The 20,910-nt window shown below is 53.0% G+C and overlaps 1 protein-coding gene across 4 annotated transcripts in view; it reads left to right on the forward strand.

The window, feature by feature from the left end:
- The window catches only part of PIGG (phosphatidylinositol glycan anchor biosynthesis class G (EMM blood group)), a 50,615-nt gene extending 30,453 nt beyond the window's left edge, over positions 1 to 20,162 (forward strand). For 2 of the 4 annotated variants that reach the window (XM_021667294.2, XM_064365058.1), the window contains exons 11-13: positions 8,170 to 8,479; positions 10,716 to 10,879; positions 17,405 to 20,142. In XM_021667294.2, the coding sequence (XP_021522969.2) occupies positions 8,170 to 8,479; positions 10,716 to 10,879; positions 17,405 to 17,621 (691 nt within the window). In that variant the 3' untranslated portion in view covers positions 17,622 to 20,142. Of the gene's footprint in view, positions 1 to 8,169; positions 8,480 to 10,715; positions 10,880 to 17,404 lie in introns of all 4 variants that reach the window. The other 2 variants (XM_064365057.1, XM_064365062.1) reach the window with 2 other exon arrangements.
- The last annotated feature ends 748 nt before the right edge of the window (positions 20,163 to 20,910 follow it).

Here is a 20,910-nt window from a genome sequence, read left to right on the forward strand (position 1 = left end):
GCTGGGATTACAGGTGCGTGCCACCACACCCAGCTAATTATTTTATTTTTAGTAGAGACAGGGTTTCACTGTGTTAGCCAGGATGATCTTGATCTCCTGACCTCGTGATCCACCCTCCTCAGCCTCCCAAAATGCTGGGATTACAGGCGTGAGCCACCGCGCCCAGCCCCCGCTTTAATCTTTTATCACCTGAGAAGACCATGCCCGTCTTCAGAGCACTGGAGTTGGGTGTCTGTGAATTGTGATTGTGTCAACAGACACCGGAGTGTTAACTAAGAAAACTTCAGCCTCGTTGTTAGCTCTTTTTATGTTTTACGTTTAGGAGAGAAATCACTTGGAAGTAAGATTTGTTTTAATTCAAAATAAAACCTCCAGGGTGTGTGATGGGACAGACAGATGAGTATGAATCGGTTTCTAAGTTAGTGGCAACGCATGGTTACCAGGGTTCCGTTTTCCTGGTCAGGGTGTAATTGGTGATAAGGATGACAGGGATGTTTCCTAGCATTTGGGAAGTGAAGCTTGTTGGAAAATCAGACTGTCCCCATAATTTATAACGAGCTCCCTTAAGGGGCCAGGAGCTCCCACTGATTGGTGGGCGGGCTCAGTCAGGAGTACCATTTTCTTCATGTCAAAGCAGCCGCTTTTCTGGTTTTAATGGCGATATGGTGAAACAGGCTCCTCTCACCACTCAGGAGTGGGATGAGCAGAAGCCGCTTGTAAAATGTGGCTGACCCTCTATTTAAATGTCAATAGCCGGCTCTATTTAAATTTGACTCAGGAATATAAGCGGAGGCGGGAGCCTGGGATGGGACACGGGCACGCACAACTGAAGTGTCCTTCACACTTGGAACAACCGGGGTAATTGCCAGCAGCAACACAGTGACCCTGTCAGGGAGGTGGGGGCTCTGTAGAGTCCTCAAGCAGCCTGTTTTCACAGAGCGGAGAAGCGTGTTGTGGGGCAGTGGGCTGTAAAACAGTAGTGTGACCCCAGCTTACCAGCTTACCTGATGTTTTTTTCACGTTTACATGGAAGACTACGTGCTTAAAATACTAGTGATTATATTTAGGACCTGAAATCATAGATTGTGGTCCTGCTTTTTACTTATTTTTGTATCTTAGTGATGTCTAGAGTTAACAAGCTTTTCTAATCAGAGCAAAAATCAAGGTGAGTGATGAGGGCTGTGGCCAGCCTTGGGGGTGGCCATGGGGCTCTGGGGGCCCTCCTGGAAGTAACTCGGGGCTGAGCGGGGAGTGAGGGTTGGGGTCAGGGTGGGCTGAGGCCTGACCGTGGCAGTGGCAGTGCGGCAGACCTTCACCTGAGCCTGGGGCCCGGTGGGGAGAGGATGCCGAGGAGCAGGTGCCAGGGGTATTCTGTGGAATCCGAGACTTTGGGCTCATCCAAATGGATGTTACGTTTGGGGGTGCTTGTTTCAGGTGCAGTGTATGAATAAATGCATTTCCTCACAGATATATAGACTGAATGTCAGCATCACTCTTCACAAGACTCGGCCCTCCTCCCTTCCCTGGCCTGCTTCCTGCAGCACATCCTTTGCTAGGGTCCAGAACTAGCCAGTACGGCCTTTCTTTCCACACGCACTGCCTGGTCCACCTTCTTCTGCTAAAATGCCTGCGTCCTTTGTCCCCATCTGTCCGGATTGTAAGTAGGTCCTGGCTGTGGATGCATCCTGGCTCTAGATCATCGTAACAGCTGCCTCTCTCCTGTCAGTCCCCCGGGCCCTGCTGTCCACTGACAGTCTGAAATCCTTTGCACTCAGTCCCTAACTCTCCTCCACTCAGAAGCCCAGGCATGGCTGGAGTGGAGGTGGAGGTGGGGTGGGCCTGAATGAGGAGGGTCAGGCGCTGCCCAGCCAGGGGAGGAAAAGGACCCACCGAAGGCCCCCGATGAGCAGGGTCAGGCGCTGCCCTGCCAGGGGAGGAAAAGGACCCACCAAAGACCCCGGATGAGCAGGGTCAGGCGCTGCCCTGCCGGGGAAGGAGGAGGACCCACCGAAGCCTCTGGATCATGCCCTTCCTGCTCACCACCCTGCCTGCCCTGGCATGCTTTCTTGACAGAAACCAGTCCCTTTTCTTCTATGAAACTTCTCCGGTGATTGTGACCTTTGCTGGTTTCTCCCTTCTTTGAATGCAGAGGGGTCTATAATTCACTCTCAACTCAGCACACACCTTGGCTTGTGGGGGTTGCCAGGTAGCTGACCCCAGCTCCTCAGCCAGGATGTGGGCCCCTCGAGGCGGGCCACACTGCCAGGCACATGGTATACAGTGCACAGACTGTTTGAATTACACTGGTCAGAGTTTAATTTCTTAATGTACAAAGCTTTCTAGGAAAATCTGATACAGGAAAATTCAGTGTTCACAACATTATTATGTTGACATAAAACATTTATGATTATTTTAAATGATCAGCTTTTGCAGTATATATAAGTATTTCGTTTACAAAATTTATTTAAAATACTATGTTTTAGGAACATAAATGTTTTGTTAGATGACATTTTTCGATAATTGTCTTCTTTACAGCTAACTATCATAATAGTACTTAATATTTACTGAGCTTACTATGTCCCAAATACTGCCTGCATTCCCTTGTTTAATTGCTAGGATGACCTTGTGAGGTGGAGAACCATTTTCTCTTAATTTCACAAGTAGCAAAGCTGAGGGTCAGAAGTCTTGACTGACGCGCCCTGAGCAGGAGAGCTAGTCACAGCAGAGCCCGGTCTGAGCAGAACTCTGGTTTTCTTCAGAGTCCACGGGATGGACGACTGCACCATTACATGGATGTGTGCCTGAAAACGTGCAGGCGCTTATTTACCTATAACTCTGCGTGCGTGTGTGTGTGTGTGTGCCCGTAAACGTGCAGGCGCTTATTTACCTATAACTGTGCGTGCGTGTGTGTGCCCGTAAACGTGCAGGCGCTTATTTACCTATAACTCTGCGTGGGTGTGTGTGCCCGTAAGCGTGCAGGCGCTTATTTACCTATAACTGTGCGTGGGTGTGTGTGCCCGTAAACGTGCAGCCGCTTATTTACCTATAACTGTGCGTGCGTGTGTGTACCTGTAAACGTGCAGCCGCTTATTTACCTATAAGTGTGCGTGGGTGTGTGTGCCCGTAAACGTGCAGGCGCTTATTTACCTATAACTGTGCGTGGGTGTGTGTGCCCGTAAACGTGCAGCCGCTTATTTACCTATAAGTGTGCGTGGGTGTGTGTGCCCGTAAACGTGCAGGCGCTTATTTACCTATAACTGTGCGTGCGTGTGTGTGCCCGTAAACGTGCAGGCGCTTATTTACCTATAACTGTGGGTGGGTGTGTGTGCCCGTAAACGTGCGGGTGCTTATTTACCTATAACTGTGCGTGGGTGTGTGTGCCCGTAAACGTGCAGGCACTTATTTACCTATAACTGTGCGTGCGTGTGTGTGCCCGTAAACGTGCAGGCGCTTATTTACCTATAACTGTGTGAGTGTGTGTGTGCCCGTAAGCGTGCAGGCGCTTATTTACCTATAACTGTGCGTGAGTGTGTGTGCCCGTAAACGTGCAGGCGCTTATTTACCTATAACTCTGCGTGTGTGTGTGTGCCCGTAAACGTGCAGGTGCTTATTTACCTATAACTGTGTGTGTGTGTGTGTGCCCGTAAGCGTGCAGGCGCTTATTTACCTATAACTGTGCGTGAGTGTGTGTGCCCGTAAACGTGCAGGCGCTTATTTACCTATAACTGTGCGTGTGTGTGTGTGCCCGTAAACGTGCAGGCGCTTATTTACCTATAACTGTGCGTGGGTGTGTGTGCCCGTAAACGTGCAGCCGCTTATTTACCTATAACTGTGCGTGGGTGTGTGTGCCCGTAAACGTGCAGGCGCTTATTTACCTATAAGTGTGCGTGGGTGTGTGTGCCCGTAAACGTGCAGGCGCTTATTTACCTATAACTGTGCGTGCGTGTGTGTGCCCGTAAACGTGCAGGCGCTTATTTACCTATAACTGTGCGTGCGTGTGTGTGCCCGTAAACGTGCAGGCACTTATTTACCTATAACTGTGCGTGCGTGTGTGTGCCCGTAAACGTGCAGGCACTTATTTACCTATAACTGTGCGTGCGTGTGTGTGCCCGTAAACGTGCAGGCGCTTATTTACCTATAACTGTGTGAGTGTGTGTGTGCCCGTAAGCGTGCAGGCGCTTATTTACCTATAACTGTGCGTGAGTGTGTGTGCCCGTAAACGTGCAGGCGCTTATTTACCTATAACTGTGCGTGCGTGTGTGTGCCCGTAAACGTGCAGGCGCTTATTTACCTATAACTGTGCGTGGGTGTGTGTGCCCGTAAACGTGCAGGCACTTATTTACCTATAACTGTGCGTGCGTGTGTGTGCCCGTAAACGTGCAGGCGCTTATTTACCTATATCTGTGCGTGCGTGTGTGTGCCCGTAAACGTGCAGGCGCTTATTTACCTATAACTGTGTGAGTGTGTGTGTGCCCGTAAGCGTGCAGGCGCTTATTTACCTATAACTGTGCGTGAGTGTGTGTGCCCGTAAACGTGCAGGCGCTTATTTACCTATAACTCTGCGTGTGTGTGTGTGCCCGTAAACGTGCAGGTGCTTATTTACCTATAACTGTGTGTGTGTGTGTGTGCCCGTAAGCGTGCAGGCGCTTATTTACCTATAACTGTGCGTGAGTGTGTGTGCCCGTAAACGTGCAGGCGCTTATTTACCTATAACTGTGCGTGTGTGTGTGTGCCCGTAAACGTGCAGGCGCTTATTTACCTATAACTGTGCGTGGGTGTGTGTGCCCGTAAACGTGCAGCCGCTTATTTACCTATAACTGTGCGTGGGTGTGTGTGCCCGTAAACGTGCAGGCGCTTATTTACCTATAAGTGTGCGTGGGTGTGTGTGCCCGTAAACGTGCAGGCGCTTATTTACCTATAACTGTGCGTGCGTGTGTGTGCCCGTAAACGTGCAGGCGCTTATTTACCTATAACTGTGGGTGGGTGTGTGTGCCCGTAAACGTGCGGGTGCTTATTTACCTATAACTGTGCGTGGGTGTGTGTGCCCGTAAACGTGCAGGCACTTATTTACCTATAACTGTGCGCGCGTGTGTGTGCCCGTAAACGTGCAGGCGCTTATTTACCTATAACTGTGTGAGTGTGTGTGTGCCCGTAAGCGTGCAGGCGCTTATTTACCTATAACTGTGCGTGAGTGTGTGTGCCCGTAAACGTGCAGGCGCTTATTTACCTATAACTCTGCGTGTGTGTGTGTGCCCGTAAACGTGCAGGTGCTTATTTACCTATAACTGTGTGTGCGTGTGTGTGCCCGTAAACGTGCAGGCGCTTATTTACCTATAACTGTGCGTGGGTGTGTGTGCCCGTAAACGTGCAGGCGCTTATTTACCTATAAGTGTGCGTGGGTGTGTGTGCCCGTAAAAGTGCAGGCGCTTATTTACCTATAACTGTGCGTGGGTGTGTGTGCCCGTAAACGTGCAGGCGCTTATTTACCTATAACTGTGCGTGGGTGTGTGTGCCTGTAAACGTGCAGGCGCTTATTTACCTATAACTGTGGGTGCGTGTGTGTGCCCGTAAACGTGCAGGCGCTTATTTACCTATAACTGTGCGTGTGTGTGTGTGCCTGTAAACGTGCAGGCGCTTATTTACCTATAACTGTGCGTACGTGTGTGTGCCCGTAAGCGTGCAGGCGCTTATTTACCTATAAGTGTGCGTGGGTGTGTGTGCCTGTAAACGTGCAGGCGCTTATTTACCTATAACTGTGCGTGCGTGTGTGTACCTGTAAACGTGCAGGCGCTTATTTACCTATAACTGTGCGTACGTGTGTGTGCCCGTAAACGTGCAGGCGCTTATTTACCTATAACTGTGCGTGTGTGTGTGTGCCCGTAAACGTGCAGGCGCTTATTTACCTATAACTGTGCGTGCGTGTGTTTGCCCGTAAACGTGCAGGCGCTTATTTACCTTTAACTGTGCGTGCGTGTGTGTGCCCGTAAACGTGCAGGCGCTTATTTACCTATAACTGTGCGTGTGTGTGTGCCCGTAAACGTGCAGGCGCTTATTTACCTATAACTGTGCGTGCGTGTGTGTGCCCGTAAACGTGCAGGCGCTTATTTACCTATAACTGTGTGTGTGTGTGTGCCTGTAAACGTGCAGGCGCTTATTTACCTATAAGTGTGCGTGGGTGTGTGTGCCCGTAAACGTGCAGGCGCTTATTTACCTATAACTGTGCGTGTGTGTGTGTGCCCGTAAACGTGCAGGCGCTTATTTACCTATAACTGTGTGTGTGTGTGTGCCCGTAAACGTGCAGGCGCTTATTTACCTATAACTGTGTGTGTGTGTGTGCCCGTAAACGTGCAGGCGCTTATTTACCTATAACTGTGCGTGGGTGTGTGTGCCCGTAAACGTGCAGGCGCTTATTTACCTATAACTGTGTGTGTGTGTGCCCGTAAACGTGCAGGCGCTTATTTACCTATAACTGTGTGTGTGTGTGTGCCTGTAAACGTGCAGGCGCTTATTTACCTATAACTGTGCGTGAGTGTGTGTGCCCGTAAACGTGCAGGCGCTTATTTACCTATAACTCTGCGTGTGTGTGTGTGCCCGTAAACGTGCAGGCGCTTATTTACCTATAACTGTGGGTGCGTGTGTGTGCCCGTAAGCGTGCAGGCGCTTATTTACCTATAACTGTGCGTGAGTGTGTGTGGCCGTAAACGTGCAGGCGCTTATTTACCTATAACTGTGCGTGAGTGTGTGTGCCCGTAAACGTGCAGGCGCTTATTTACCTATAAGTGTGCGTGGGTGTGTGTGCCCGTAAACGTGCAGGCGCTTATTTACCTATAACTGTGGGTGTGTGTGCCCGTAAACGTGCAGGCGCTTATTTACCTATAACTGTGTGTGTGTGTGTGCCTGTAAACGTGCAGGCGCTTATTTACCTATAACTGTGCGTACGTGTGTGTGCCCGTAAGCGTGCAGGCGCTTATTTACCTATAAGTGTGCGTGTGTGTGTGTGCCCGTAAACGTGCAGGCGCTTATTTACCTATAACTGTGTGAGTGTGTGTGTGCCCGTAAGCGTGCAGGCGCTTATTTACCTATAACTGTGCGTGAGTGTGTGTGGCCGTAAACGTGCAGGCGCTTATTTACCTATAACTCTGCGTGTGTGTGTGTGCCCGTAAACGTGCAGGCGCTTATTTACCTATAACTGTGCGTGTGTGTGTGTGCCCGTAAACGTGCAGGCGCTTATTTACCTATAACTGTGCGTGGGTGTGTGTGCCCGTAAACGTGCAGGCGCTTATTTACCTATAACTGTGGGTGGGTGTGTGTGCCCGTAAACGTGCAGGCGCTTATTTACCTATAAGTGTGCGTGGGTGTGTGTGCCCGTAAACGTGCAGGCGCTTATTTACCTATAAGTGTGCGTGGGTGTGTGTGCCCATAAACGTGCAGGCGCTTATTTACCTATAACTCTGCGTGTGTGTGTGTGCCCGTAAGCGTGCAGGCGCTTATTTACCTATAACTCTGCGTGTGTGTGTGTGCCCGTAAACGTGCAGGCGCTTATTTACCTATAACTGTGCGTGTGTGTGTGTGCCCGTAAACGTGCAGGCGCTTATTTACCTATAACTGTGCGTTGAGTGTGTGTGCCCGTAAACGTGCAGGTGCTTATTTACCTATAACTGTGCGTGTGTGTGTGTGCCCGTAAACGTGCAGGCACTTATTTACCTATAACTGCATGCGTGTGTGCCTGTAAATGTGCAAATGCTCAGCTGTACTATTCACATTAAGAATTTCAGCAGTTTATTAGAGTTGACTGTTGCACTCTTGCACTGGGTTTTTAATTAACGGTGCAAAGCATGCAGGCCGTGAGGCATCGCTTGGGTCTTGCCATCAGGTGATCCTTGAGCGAAAGGAGCAAGATCTCCCTGAAGCTAAGCCCGGCAGAAGAGTGTGCAGTGTGCACGAGGACACACCTGTTGGCCTTTGGCAGTGGCTCCCCGGGGCTGCTGTGCAGAGGAGCCTTTCCGTGCCGTGGCAGGCCCTGGCAGTTAAGCAGAGTGCTGTGGCTCCTTCCGCCAGTAATGCTGGGATATTGACTGGTTCCTTAGGTAGATAGGTGTGTCTTTCATGGGAAAAGGGTTTTGAATTTTTCTGGCTGGTGCTAATGAATCCAACTTGTGCTTTTTTTAGGGGTATTATTGAAGCTCGTTTTGTGTATGTTTTTGTCCTTGGCATTCTGTTCACGGGCACCAGAGACTTACTTAAATCTCAAGTCGTTGCCACAGACTTCAAAATCAAGACCGTCGGTTTATGGGAGATCTACAGTGGATTGGTTCTCCTGGCAGCCTTGCTCTTCCGACCGCATAATCTTCCGGTCTTAGCATTCAGTCTCTTGATTCAGACTCTGATGACTAAATTCATCTGGAAGCCCCTGAGACACGACGCAGCTGAGATTACTGTAATGCATTATTGGTTCGGTCAAGCATTCTTCTATTTTCAGGTAGGTTTTTATTATCATCATGGGTAGAAGACTTAACTTTTTACATATCATTTATTTTAAATGTTTCTTTGAGAAAATTTTGCTGTAAGTTGGAAAGTTCCAGTGTTTGTTTAGTGAAAGAACTGTCAGTATGGCATGGTGAATTATGCTGAACTCTCGTGTGTGTGTTATGAGATTAGGTACAGCCGGTTGTTGAAGACAGACGCCCCAGGTGTGGGTGTGTGGGTGTGTGGGTGCCTAAGACACCAGCTTGCTGCTCTGCGGGTTCAGGCCTGGTTTTATCTCAGCAGTTCAGGGAGCACAGACGTCATGTTTTTCACCTGCCTGATTGATGAATATAATGTTCTCATTCTTGCTCTTTGTCCCTGGTGTCAGGGCTGTCCATACTGGGGCCATTGGTGCCCACGTGGTTGTTAGCTCCCTGAGGCCCGGTGGCTCACCAGGACTTCTGGCCAGTGTTTAAAGACACGTCCCAGACAAGCCCAAACCACTGAGTCAGGAAGAGACATGGACGGAGAGGCAGACAGGGCCTCAGAGGGACCCAGGCTCATCCAGCCTCCTGGCAACCTCAGGAGAGCGGGCACAGCTCACAGTGTGAGCGCCCTTGCTCACCTGTTGGCCTTCTACGTTTGGCCGGTCCCTGGGTCTCTACCTCCCTTTCCTCCCTGTTTGATGAGGATAATCATGAAGCACATCAGGACTGTTGGGCTAAATGAAGTCACGCAGGTAAAGCCGCTGTGTGGCTACAGAAGTGTCAGCATGGTTGGAACTCTGTGCCTGGCTGAACCTGCTCAGAGCCACAGTGGCCCCAGGTGTCCTCCCCCCTCCTCCTGTCATTGCATCTGGGACTCTGTCCCCTCACCGCCCCCTGGGCCTCCTGCTGCTGCTGCCGCCTTCTCAATCTCCCTGCACAAGGGCTTCCAAGCGGAGGAGTCACATGATCGGGGTGACGCCGTCCAGGCTGCAAGTCCAGTGGGTCTCAGGGGAAGCTAAATCAAAGGGCTGGGGCTGGAGTAAGACAGCAGGGCTAGGAGTAAACGCACATCCACAAGATGCTGGGGAAGCAGCATCAACAGGATGTGGGGACCCCCTGGGCCCACAGCTGTCTGCATGGAAAGGGAGGAAGGAGTGGGGTTTGACTACTGAGTTTGCCATGCTGGTGAAACCCAGCCAGTGTTTCATGCACGTGAACAGTTCTGGTTCTGGAGAGGGATCTTGTTTGGGCTTGATAGAGACACGTGCTGTCAGACTGTAGATGGCATGAGTTTCTGAGGCAAGGTCAGTGACAGGCAAGTGACAGACCATCGGAGTCAGTACAGATGGAGCATGGAGAGGCAGGGCCTGGGAGCAGAGAGGTGGGGCCTGGGAGCGGAGAGGCGGGGCCTGGGAGTGGAGAGGCGGGGCCTGGGAGCGGAGAGGCGGGGCCTGGGAGCGGAGAGGCGGGGCCTGGGAGCGGAGAGGCGGGGCCTGGAAGCGGAGAGACAGAGTCTTGAGGTGGAGAGGTGGGATCTCAGAAGACCCTTTTTTGGGATCCAGAATCCTGCCACTCAAGAGCAGGGTAAGCTGTGTGGCATCATCCTTTGAGTCCTGCAGGGCGTTACCCACCAGGGTTGGGCCAGGACTGGCCAGAATCTTGACAGATGAAGTTTGACCAGACCAAGTGAGTCCTCATGGTCTGATACAGAAGCCAGATGTGAGTTACCAGTCTGCATCGGAGCTGCGCTGCCCCGGCAGCTGGCCTGCCCTCCACCATGTAACTCACTCACAGCGCCTCACTGTAGAAGGGGCCTGGTCTTCAGCCCAGCTACCTCCTCGGCTGGGCCCGGCAGCTGTGCCTCTCAGGGCCATATGTGTCCCCTCGGACGGGCGTCCTTGAGGGGAGGTCCATGTGCCTGTCTTAAGAAAAGTTGATGGGTCTGGACGAAGGTCTAAAACGTGCTGCAGTCGGCCAGCTGCTCTGTGTGTGTGTCCTTCCTCAGAGGGGCCCCAGCTTCTGCCCGGTTGGCTCACCTCCCCCTCCGCAGCCTGGGCACTGCAGGCAGGGGGAGCGGGTGCCACCCAGGCACGGCCAGCTCGGTGGTCTGAAGGAGTGGCTGGGCAGACCACACGTGTGTCCGTGCCGGTGTGGGTATCTGGGCTGCGTACACATTTCATGCTAACATTGCAGCTGTTGATGCCACATGTGAGGCCCACGTCTCATCTTCTGTATTCTCATCTCAGCTCTTCTGTATTCCAGGGCAACTCCAACAACATTGCCACCGTGGACATCTCTGCAGGCTTCGTGGGTTTAGACACCTACGTGGAAATCCCAGCCGTGTTCCTGACGGCGTTTGGGACGTATGCAGGGCCTCTGCTCTGGGCCGGCCACTTAGTACACTTCCTGAGCTCAGAGACACACAGGTGAGGCGCCTGGTTTGTTCAGCAGTTCTGGCATGGGCTGCCTGGTTTTAAGGGTCATACCTTGTTCCCTATGCAAGGGGGTCTGAGCTCTGTGGGGTCAACAGTCTTTTCATCAGTTTTCCTTAAATAAGGAACAGTCCAAAGCTCAAGGGCCAGAGGCCGGTCTGAGGGGCCCGTGTCGGGCCAGGCTCAGGTCTGATGTGGGGTCTTGCTGGGCTCCCCAGGTCACACCAGCACGTGGTTTCTAGAGACACAGGAAGGAAAATTCTTTTTTCCACCTCCCTAGATTTTTTCTGCTTGTGGCCAGATTGAGGGCGGGTAGTTCTTCTGCGTGGGGACGTGAAGATAAAAGATGGCTCTGGGCCCCCAGAGACCCTGCTGGAGAGTGCAGGACCCCGGAGAGGGCTCCTGGCTGGGACCGTGACTGTTCTGAGTCATCTTTGATTAGCTGGGGGCAGATGCCTTCCATACGTAGGCTGATGAGTTGAGTTGGAAAAACGATGGGGGTACACAGGCAGGTTCAGAGATGTGAGCCCTGCCCGTCGCTGAGAAGTCCCTTCAAGCTGCATCTGGCCCACCCTCCATGCTGTCCTGCCTGGCCCATCTTGTTCCGTCCACCTAGCCTGAGGTCTCCTCTCTGACACCCACCTTGCTCCTGGTGGCTTTGTGCAGACGTTCCCCCAGGGGACATCAGGTCAAGGCTGCAGCCCTCCCTCCACGCGCCCGTCTTCTCTGCAACCCGCCCTCCACGCGCCCGTCTTCTCTGCAGCCCTCCCTCCACGCGCCCGTCTTCTCTGCAGCCCTCCCTCCACGTGCCCGTCTTCTCTGCAACCCGCCCTCCACGCGCCCGTCTTCTCTGCAGCCCGCCCTCCACACCCCGTCTTCTCTGCAGCATTCCCACCACCGCACACTCGCAGCTTCCTCCTTGTGTGTTTCTATCTTGCTCCCCCAAGAAAAGAGGCTTCGTGAGGCAGGGCCTTCACCAGCTCTGTTCAGCACAGCATGCTCAGTGTCTGGCCCTGGCAGAGTCAGGCGCTGAGTGGAGTGCGAGGAGGTTGATTCTATACTTCCCAACCTGGTCTAGCGGAGTCCCCAGGGCCTGCACAGTTATTTGACTGTCGGGTGCCTAGTTTTCCCATCTGTAAAGTGGGAGTTGTCAGTGGGGGGCACCTGGAAGCGCTCGAAGCCTCGGAGGGGCTGGTGGCTCCTGCGGCATCTGCACGCTCGTCCCTGCTGCCAGCCACGGTCACAGATCCCCGCAGCGCCTGTGCATTGCGACTATGCTGGAATCACATGCCGCGGCACTGCCTCCTCCCCAGCAAGCGAGCGTCTGAGACACTGGTCCAGCCCCCCCCACACGCTAGGTGGCTTCGGCCGGGTCAGCCAGAGCTTCGCGTGTGTCCTGTGGTGACAGGAGGCCCAAGTCCTGCTGGGAGCCCCAGGTAGCGCGCCATGGCCCCTTGGCTGAGCAGTGAGGCTGGAGGGCTCCTGCTTCCTCCCATGACTGAACAGTCGCTCTTGCAGCGCTGACTTGAGCCCCATGCCACCCCTCCCAGGACAGGCCAAGGCTTTTCTTGCCGAGCTCTCGGTGACTCCACGGAGCACTCTGCACGTTTCTGTGGGCCTACTCCGCCCTCTGGCTTCTGCTCCACAGCCTCGTTGACGAGTTCATCCTCTCTGCCCACCCAAATCCTTACTGCACCTCACTCCCACTCCCCAGACCAGCTGCTAAGACCCAGGCCACAGGGACCCTTGCCCTTGCCTCCAGACCCAAATGCCCAGCCCCCTGTCGACTCTCTGCAGAGGTGTCCTCGGGCTGATGGGACTGAGGAGCCCTTCATAGGACACGCAGCGGGGCCCACGCACCCAGGTACACCCACCTGCTGCCCTGCCTTTGACCTTCTCCCACCCTGAGAGGAGCCTCTCGCCGCTCCCCTTCTGTGTTGAGGCTCTCACAGCATGAATACTTCTGAGCCAAAGGAACCGTCCACCACGGTGGAGGCGCTCATGACCCACAGACTCGGTGAGCCCGGGCTGGACCCCCTGACTCCCTCACGGGTTTCCATAATGGGTCCAGGGGAGCACCGGCCTTGCTTCCGGGCAGCAGTGGCAGGTGTGTGCGTTCCCACAGCTGACGTGGAGCCATTCCAAGGTCAGAATCGCTTCCTGGCTAGACTGCAAGCTTCCTGAGGACAGGAGTGCCTAAGATTCACCAGTGTTTTCTCCAGGCGCCTGTGGACGCTTGACATGCCCGCTTTGGGGCAGTCTGTGCACAGACCCTCTTGATGTACAGAAACTGCTGAACTCATGGTCACAGCAGAAAACTGAGGTTCTGGGGTGCAGAAGCCCCCAACAGACCAGCCTGGGAGATGCCCCCTTCATGGCAGGGCAGGGTGGGGTGGAGACGTCCTTCCAGACTTCGATTCTGTGAGAAACAAGCATCTGCCGTGAGATCAGCGCTCAGCCACCCGCCTGTCTGTCCGCAGTTGATCTGGGACATCTTTCTCTGACTTGGTTTGAGGCCAGCTGTGTGCTCACGCTGGGCTTACGGAAACAGGAGGCCCCGTCCTCAGCCGTCTGGGGCGGGCCGTCGGCACATCGTGTGGTTAGGTGTCAGGACGGGCGGGCGTCGGTGCGTGGAGGCGCGTCCGTCTCCGCCCTGGAGAATGCGTGTGCCACAGCTGCGCACGGAATGATCCGGCACCTTCTGCGTGCACGGCACACTTGTCGTCTGCCAGCTGGGGACTGAGGGCTGGAAGCGCTGGCCCAGCCCGTCTCTCTGTAGAGTCCGTCATTGACTTGCGGCTGCCCTGATGCTCGCAGGTTACAGTTTGATGGACTAGGCTGCTTGTCGTCTCTTACATGGCCAGGCACGTTGGGAGGAAAAAACTCAAATGAAAGCATTTTTTTTTTTTGACACAGTTTTGCTCTTGTTGCCCAGGCTGGAGTGCAGTGGAGCAATCTCGGCTCACCGCAACCTCCACCTCCCAAGTTCAAGTGGTTCTCCTGCCTCAGCCTCCCGAGTAGCTGGGATTACAGGCATGCACCACCACACCCAGCTAATTTTGTATTTTTAGTAGAGACGGGGGTTTCACCATGTTGGCCAGGCTGGTCTCGATCTCTTGACCTTGTGATCTGCCCGCCTCAGCCTCCCAAAGTGTTGGGATTGCAGGTGTGAGCCGCCGTGCACAGCCATGAAAGTATGTTTTTAAAGTGAGGGGACAGCATTTGGAGCAGCTGGAGAGCGTTGCCTGTTACGCCAAGGCGTGTTTGTCCTTCATTGTAAACGGGTTTTTCTCCGTCCCTTTTGAAAGCGTGAAGCATTAAGTTTCACTCACGGTTTCCTCTTTGTCTCAGTAGAGCAGGAAAACTATGACCAGGTCTAAATGGTAGACAGAGAAACCGTGTTTCCAGCAGGTGAAATGAGTGATCGGTGGCCCTCTGTTCCAGGGGCTGGCGTCAGCGCTGGGCTGCCTGCTCCCTGCAGCACAAGCGACGCTTTGCTGAGGTTTTGGGAACAGCAAGCCCCTGGTAGGGGTGTTATGATCAGACCGAAGCCACCATCTTCTAGATGTGTTGAACTGAAGTGAAGGTCGCGCCCTGTGAAAGCCACGCTTCCCACGTGCTGCTGGGTAGGATGGGGCATACCCCAGATGCCCGTTTTTGCTTCCCAAGAGAGGGCAGCCACAGCCTTGGGGCCCACGGCCCGTTTAGCCACGAAGCTCCCTGCCGAATATGTTCGCCTTCCTGGGTGTTGCTGTCACCAGCACGCCTTGGGGTCCACCTCCCTGTGGGGTCCCCGGCCTGTAGGGCTGGATACCAAGTGGTGACCTGTGGTACAGGTTCAGGGGACCCGCCTAAGGAGCCTCGGTCTGGCAAGGAAAGCAGTGAAAGGAAACAGGCCCCGGGGCCCCCACAGGGAGATCCTAGGGCCTGAGTGTTGGACTGGAACACGTGGCAGGCTGAGACAAGGAGTGGCCCACTGAGGCCTGAGATGGGGAGCCGGTGAGGGGCTGAGGTGAGGCCGTGGAGGGGGTAACCCAGGCTGCCCACCAGAGACAGCGGCGGGGCCCACACACCCAGGCACACACACCTGCCGCCCTTCACAGGACACGCAGCAGGGCCCACACACCCAGGCCCACACACCCAGGCCCACACACCCAGGGCCACACACCTGCCACCCTTCACAGGACACGCGGCGGGGCGCACACACCCAGGCCCACACACCTGCCGCCCTTCACAGGACACGCAGTGGGGCCCACACACCCAGGCGCACACACCTGCCGCCCTTCACAGTACACGCGGCGGGGCCCACACACCCAGGCGCACACACCTGCCGCCCTTCACAGGACACGCGGCGGGGCCCACACACCCAGGCGCACACACCTGCCGCCCTTCACAGGACACGCAGTGGGGCCCACACACCCAGGCGCACACACCTGCCGCCCTTCACAGTACACACGGCGGGGCCCACACACCCAGGCACACACACCTGCCGCCCTTCACAGGACACGCAGCGGGGCCCACACACCCAGGCACACACACCTGCCGCCCTTCACAGTACACACGGCGGGGTCCACACACCCAGGCGCACACACCTGCCGCCCTTCACAGTACACGCGGCGGGGCCCACACACCCAGGCGCACACACCTGCCGCCCTTCACAGGACACGCGGCGGGGCCCACACACCCAGGCGCACACACCTGCCGCCCTTCACAGGACACGCGGCGGGGCCCACACACCCAGGCGCACACACCTGCCGCCCTTCACAGTACACGCGGCGGGGTCCACACACCCAGGCGCACACACCTGCCGCCCTTCACAGTACACGCGGCGGGGTCCACACACCCAGGCGCACACACCTGCCGCCCTTCACAGTACACGCGGCGGGGTCCACACACCCAGGCGCACACACCTGCCGCCCTTCACAGTACACGCGGCGGGGTCCACACACCCAGGCGCACACACCTGCCGCCCTTCACAGTACACGCGGCGGGGCCCACACACCCAGGCGCACACACCTGCCGCCCTTCACAGTACACACGGCGGGGTCCACACACCCAGGCGCACACACCTGCCGCCCTTCACAGTACACGCGGCGGGGTCCACACACCCAGGCGCACACACCTGCCGCCCTGCCTTAGAGCTTTTCCCACCCTAAGAGGAGCCCCTCGCTGCTCACCTCCTGTGTGAGGGTCTCACAGCATGGATGCCTCTGAACCGTCCACCATGGTGGAACCCCTCCCGCCCCGCCCACATCGGACTGTAGCAGCGCCTGGCTTTGGGTCAGCAGTGCCCTACGCGTCTCTGCACACCGGCGTGCTTGCAGGAGGACCTGTGCGGTCAGCACAGGCTGTGCCGTGAGCAGTGGAAGCCGTGCTTAGAGAGACCAGGCAGCAGCGAAGTGGGACACAGACGGAACAGGGAGACCACAGGCAGATCAGCCCTACACTCACTGCAGCCTTTGAGAGGACGCATCAGAGGCAGACCTTAGACCAGGATCCTGGAAAGCCCGGCCTCTGAGGGTCTGGGGGCCGCCCCACGGGCCCTTTGTAACAGGACTTGATCAGAGGCCACGGACGGGGCATGGAAAGTGCCCAAATAATGGAATTTATAATTTTGAAGTCATCACAGACCCACGCGAAGTTGCTTCGAGGAAGATACTTACGTGATGTATTTTGGATTGAAAAGCAGGGCAGTACATTAACGTGTTTCAAGGGGTGGCTCTTCCTTCCGAGAACGCTGCCTTTCCTTGTGGGTTTGCTCAGCACATGCTGCCGGGCCGCTTTCCCAGCCCAGCCCAGGCTGACTGACACGGTGCCCCGCCGGACCGCAGGGAGAAAAGCTCGGAACTTGTGTGTGTGTTCATTTCTGTCTTGCCCTTGTGGGATTTTCCGTTGGTGGTTTGTATCTTATAATGCATGTGATACAGTAGCACATGGATATATAATTTTAAAGTAACTGCAAAGTCTAGGGGTGCGCCTTTCAGAGATGCTTTACAGACGACAGCGGCACTGCTGAGCGGTCGGGGCTGCAGCTCGTGTCCCCTGGGGCGCTGCGGTGGGTGGTTACGCAGACCTTTGCCCACCTCAGACCAGCCACATCCGGATTTCCGTGGGGAGGGGCTCCACAGTGGCACTGCCGGCACACACCGTAGGTGGTTTTTTCTGCAGAGCTCCAGCTGTGTGGATGGGACATGGTGGCCCTCACCCATCCTTCTGTTTACTCTGCTTTATTTTTCTTCATGAATTTGTCTCTTCCTGACACGTTACATGCCTGGTTGCTCCTGCCTCCTTTACTGGAACGAGCCCCCAAGGGGGCAGGGTGGGTTTTCTCGTCTCCAGGGCATCTGGAGAGGCCCGTGTCCCAGCACCGTAGTGACTGGATGTGAGTGTGGAGGAAGGAGCACGGCGCCCTCTAGTGCCGGGGCGGGAACTACTGTAGTCTTCTTGAAAGTGAAGGTTTTGTTGTGCATGTGGCGTGGAAGGGGCATGTGCTAACACACGTTTTCTTCTCCTTCACAGCAGCTCGGCGCTGAGTCATGCTTGCTTCTGCTACGCGATGATTTGCTCCATTCCAGTCTCCACGTATATCGTCTTGGTGACATCTCTGCGTTATCATTTATTCATATGGAGTGTATTTTCTCCAAAACTTCTCTATGAGGGGATGCATCTGCTCATTACAGCTGCTGTCTGTCTATTCTTCACAGCAGTGGATCAAACCAGACTCACACAGTCCTAGTCTAAGCTGAACACTGGAAAAGTAATACATGCTTCGAGTCTGCTGTTATTCTAAGATGGAAGATGTGAGTTCAACAAAGCGGATGAATAGCTTTAACTTTGACCACTGTACCTGAATTTAGATTCAGTAGTAAGTAGTTTAATAAAAGGTCACTTTAATACACAGTTCGTATGATATTTCCCCTACTGGGAATCACTCTAAAAGCTTCTGGACTTTCAATTTCCTCCGAATGAGCTTTAGTATGACCCAAATAGGTGTGTTTAAATCAATGAATGAAAACGTTCCGACCTTTGTTAGAGTCCAGGCGCTCTGGAGGGAGGCACCAGGATTATCTTATGGAGCTCTGGGCTCTTAGACTCCTACAAACCACTGAGGGCCCCAAGGAGCTTCGGTTTATGAGGGCTACACGTATCAGGGTTTATGACATTTGAGACGAAAACTAAGATTTTAAAAATTAGTCATTTATAAAGAATCTATTGCATATTAATATAACACTTTAAGGAAATATAACTATATTTTCCAAAACAAAACAATTCAGTGAGACCCAGCACTTTGGGAGGCCAGAGTCAGGGGATCACTTCAGCCCAGGCGTTTGAGATCAGCCCGGGCAACATAGTGAGACCCTCAGATCTCCAAAAGTTCAAAAATTAGCTGGGCCTGATGGCACACCCCTGTGGTCCCAGCTACTCAGGTGGCTGAGAGAAGAGGATTGCTTCGGCCCAGAAGTTCACAGCTGTGGTGAGCCGTGATTGAGCCGCGATTGTACCACTGCGCTCCAGCCTGGACAACAGTGAGACTCTGTCTTTAAAAAACAAATGTGTAATGAGAAAAGTGGTATTGTTTTACATTTTTGCAAACCTCTTTAGTGTCTGGCTTAATTGAAGCTAGTTGGATTCTGTGTTTGACCTGATGTGTGTCGGCCGAGTACAGTGGCTGACACCTGTAATCCCAGCACTTCCGGAGGCCGAGGTGGGCGGATCACCTGAGGTCAGGATTTCAAGGCCAGCCTGGCCAACATGGCAAAAACCTGTCTCTACAAAAATACAAAAATTAGCTGAGCATGTTGGCGGGTGCCTGTAATCCCTTCTGCTTGGGAGGCTGAGGCAGAAGAATTGCTTAAACCCAGGAGGCAGAGGTTGCGGTGAGCCGAGATTGTGCCATTGTACTCCAGCCTGGGTGACAGAGCAAGACTCCTTCTCAAAATAAATAAATTAATTAAAAAATATATGTATATATGAAGAAAATCTAGCCTCAGACAGATCAGTAGTTGGAAAGAGGAGGAATATTTTAATGTCCTTTTTCTGATCATTGTGGATTTTTTTTCTTTTTTTTTGAGACGGAGTTTTGCTCTTGTTGCCCAGGCTGGAGTGCGATGGCGCCATCTCAGCTCACTGCAACCTCCACCTCCCAGGTTCAAGCGATTCTCTTACCTCAGCCTCACGAGTAGCTGGGATTACAGGCGTGCAGCACCACGCCCAGCTAATTTTGTATTTTTAGGAGAGACGGGTTTCTCCATGTTGGTCAGGCTGGTCTCAAGCTCCCAACCTCAGGTGATCCACCCACCTCAGCCTCCCAAAGTGCTGGGATTACAGGAGTGAGCCACTTCGCCCGGCTAGATGTTCTTTTTTGATAACACCAAATCATTTTTGGTGTCAACACCAAAACTTGACAAGTGACAGTTTTCTGAAGGTTAGTTGGACAAAAAGAAGAGAAATGAGTGTTTGTAAAAACGTGAAAGGCTGCTGAGGGCTGTATTTGAATTAATAGAATTGTGCCCACATTTTCCTGGTTTTGATCTGGGTGTGTAAGATACCATCATTGCGGGGAGCTGGGTGAAGGGTGCATAGAACTCTCTGTACTATTTTTGCAACTTCTTGTGAGTCTTCAACTATTTCAAAATAAAAGCTATTTTGAAAAAAGGTTTGCTGCCATGTGGAATCTGAAATCCTATCAGTGAACTTTCATGCCCTGATGCATTACCACACATCGACCTCTCCTGCACCCTGAGTGGAACTTTTGCCCAGATGTGATTCTGACATCTGCATTGCTGTTTGGAAAATAGCAGTTCACTGAGTGATACAGATTTCCAAATGTTGTTGTTCATTATTCCATACCAAAATCACGTATCACTGCCAGTCTCATCAGAAAAGTCTTTAAAGATTGGATGGTGGCTCACACTTGTAATCCCAGCACTTTGGGAGGTTGGGGAAGCAGGAGGATAGCTTGAAGCCTGGAGTTTGAGGCCAGCCTGGGCAACAAAGTGGGACCCCATCTCTAAAAAAAATCACTTGAAAATTAGCCAGGTGCAAGTGGTATGTGCCTGTAGTCCCAAGTACTCAGGAGGCTGAAGCCAGAGGAGCACTTGAGCCCAGGAGGTCAAGGCTGCAGTGAGATAGGATTGCACCACTGCACTCCAGCCTGGGCAGCAGAGCGAGCCCATTAGCTCTAAAAAAGTAAAAATGTAAAGAAAAAACAAACTCACCACCCAGAAGAAACACTCACTAACATTTAGTGAATACAGTTCACTAAACGGAAGGAGGGAGGATGCGTAGATGCATACATGAAGGTCGTAATATAAAAAGTCATATATATATATCACTTATTCTTATAAAAACTGATATATATATATATATCACTTTTAATCCAAACTAGTTATATAATTTTTTAATTAAACAGAAAAAGTGAAACCAAAGAAAAGGCTGAATTTTTGATCAGTGTTTCTTCATTACAAGAAACATTCATACATTTTTTTGTTTTTTTGACACAGTCTTGCTCTGTCGCCCCGGCTGGAGTGCAGTGACACAATCTCAGCTCACGGCAACCTCCGCCTCCCGGGTTCAAGTGATTCTTCCACCGCAGCCTCCCGAGTAGCTGGGACTATAGGTGCGCGCCACCACGCCCGACTAATTTTTGTATTTCTAGTAGAGACGGGTTTCACCATGTTGGCCAGGATGGTCTCGATCTCTTGACTTTGTGATCCGCCCACCTCGGCCTCCCAAAGTGCTGGGATTACAGGCGTGAGCCACCGTGCCTGGCCCGTAGAATATTCTTATAAAATTAAGAAAATAGATTTCTTAAAACATCTATTAAGACAGTTGGTAGCTAACAAAGAGAAAGGGCAACTTGTCAGGCAGAGGATACACAAAGCCCTGTTTCAACATGGAAGGCTGATTGTCACAGCCTCTTCATACCTGTAAGTACGGAGTATTGTTAGGGAGATTCAGTGACAAGATTAATACTGTTTTAAAGTATTTTTTATGCTAGACTTTATTCTCCTGTTTATGCTCAG

The sequence above is a fragment of the Aotus nancymaae genome, unplaced genomic scaffold, assembly GCF_030222135.1.
Source record: "Aotus nancymaae isolate 86718 unplaced genomic scaffold, 86718_ANA_hifiasm-v0.15.2.pri h1tg000006l, whole genome shotgun sequence".
Classification (NCBI taxonomy): domain Eukaryota; kingdom Metazoa; phylum Chordata; class Mammalia; order Primates; family Aotidae; genus Aotus; species Aotus nancymaae.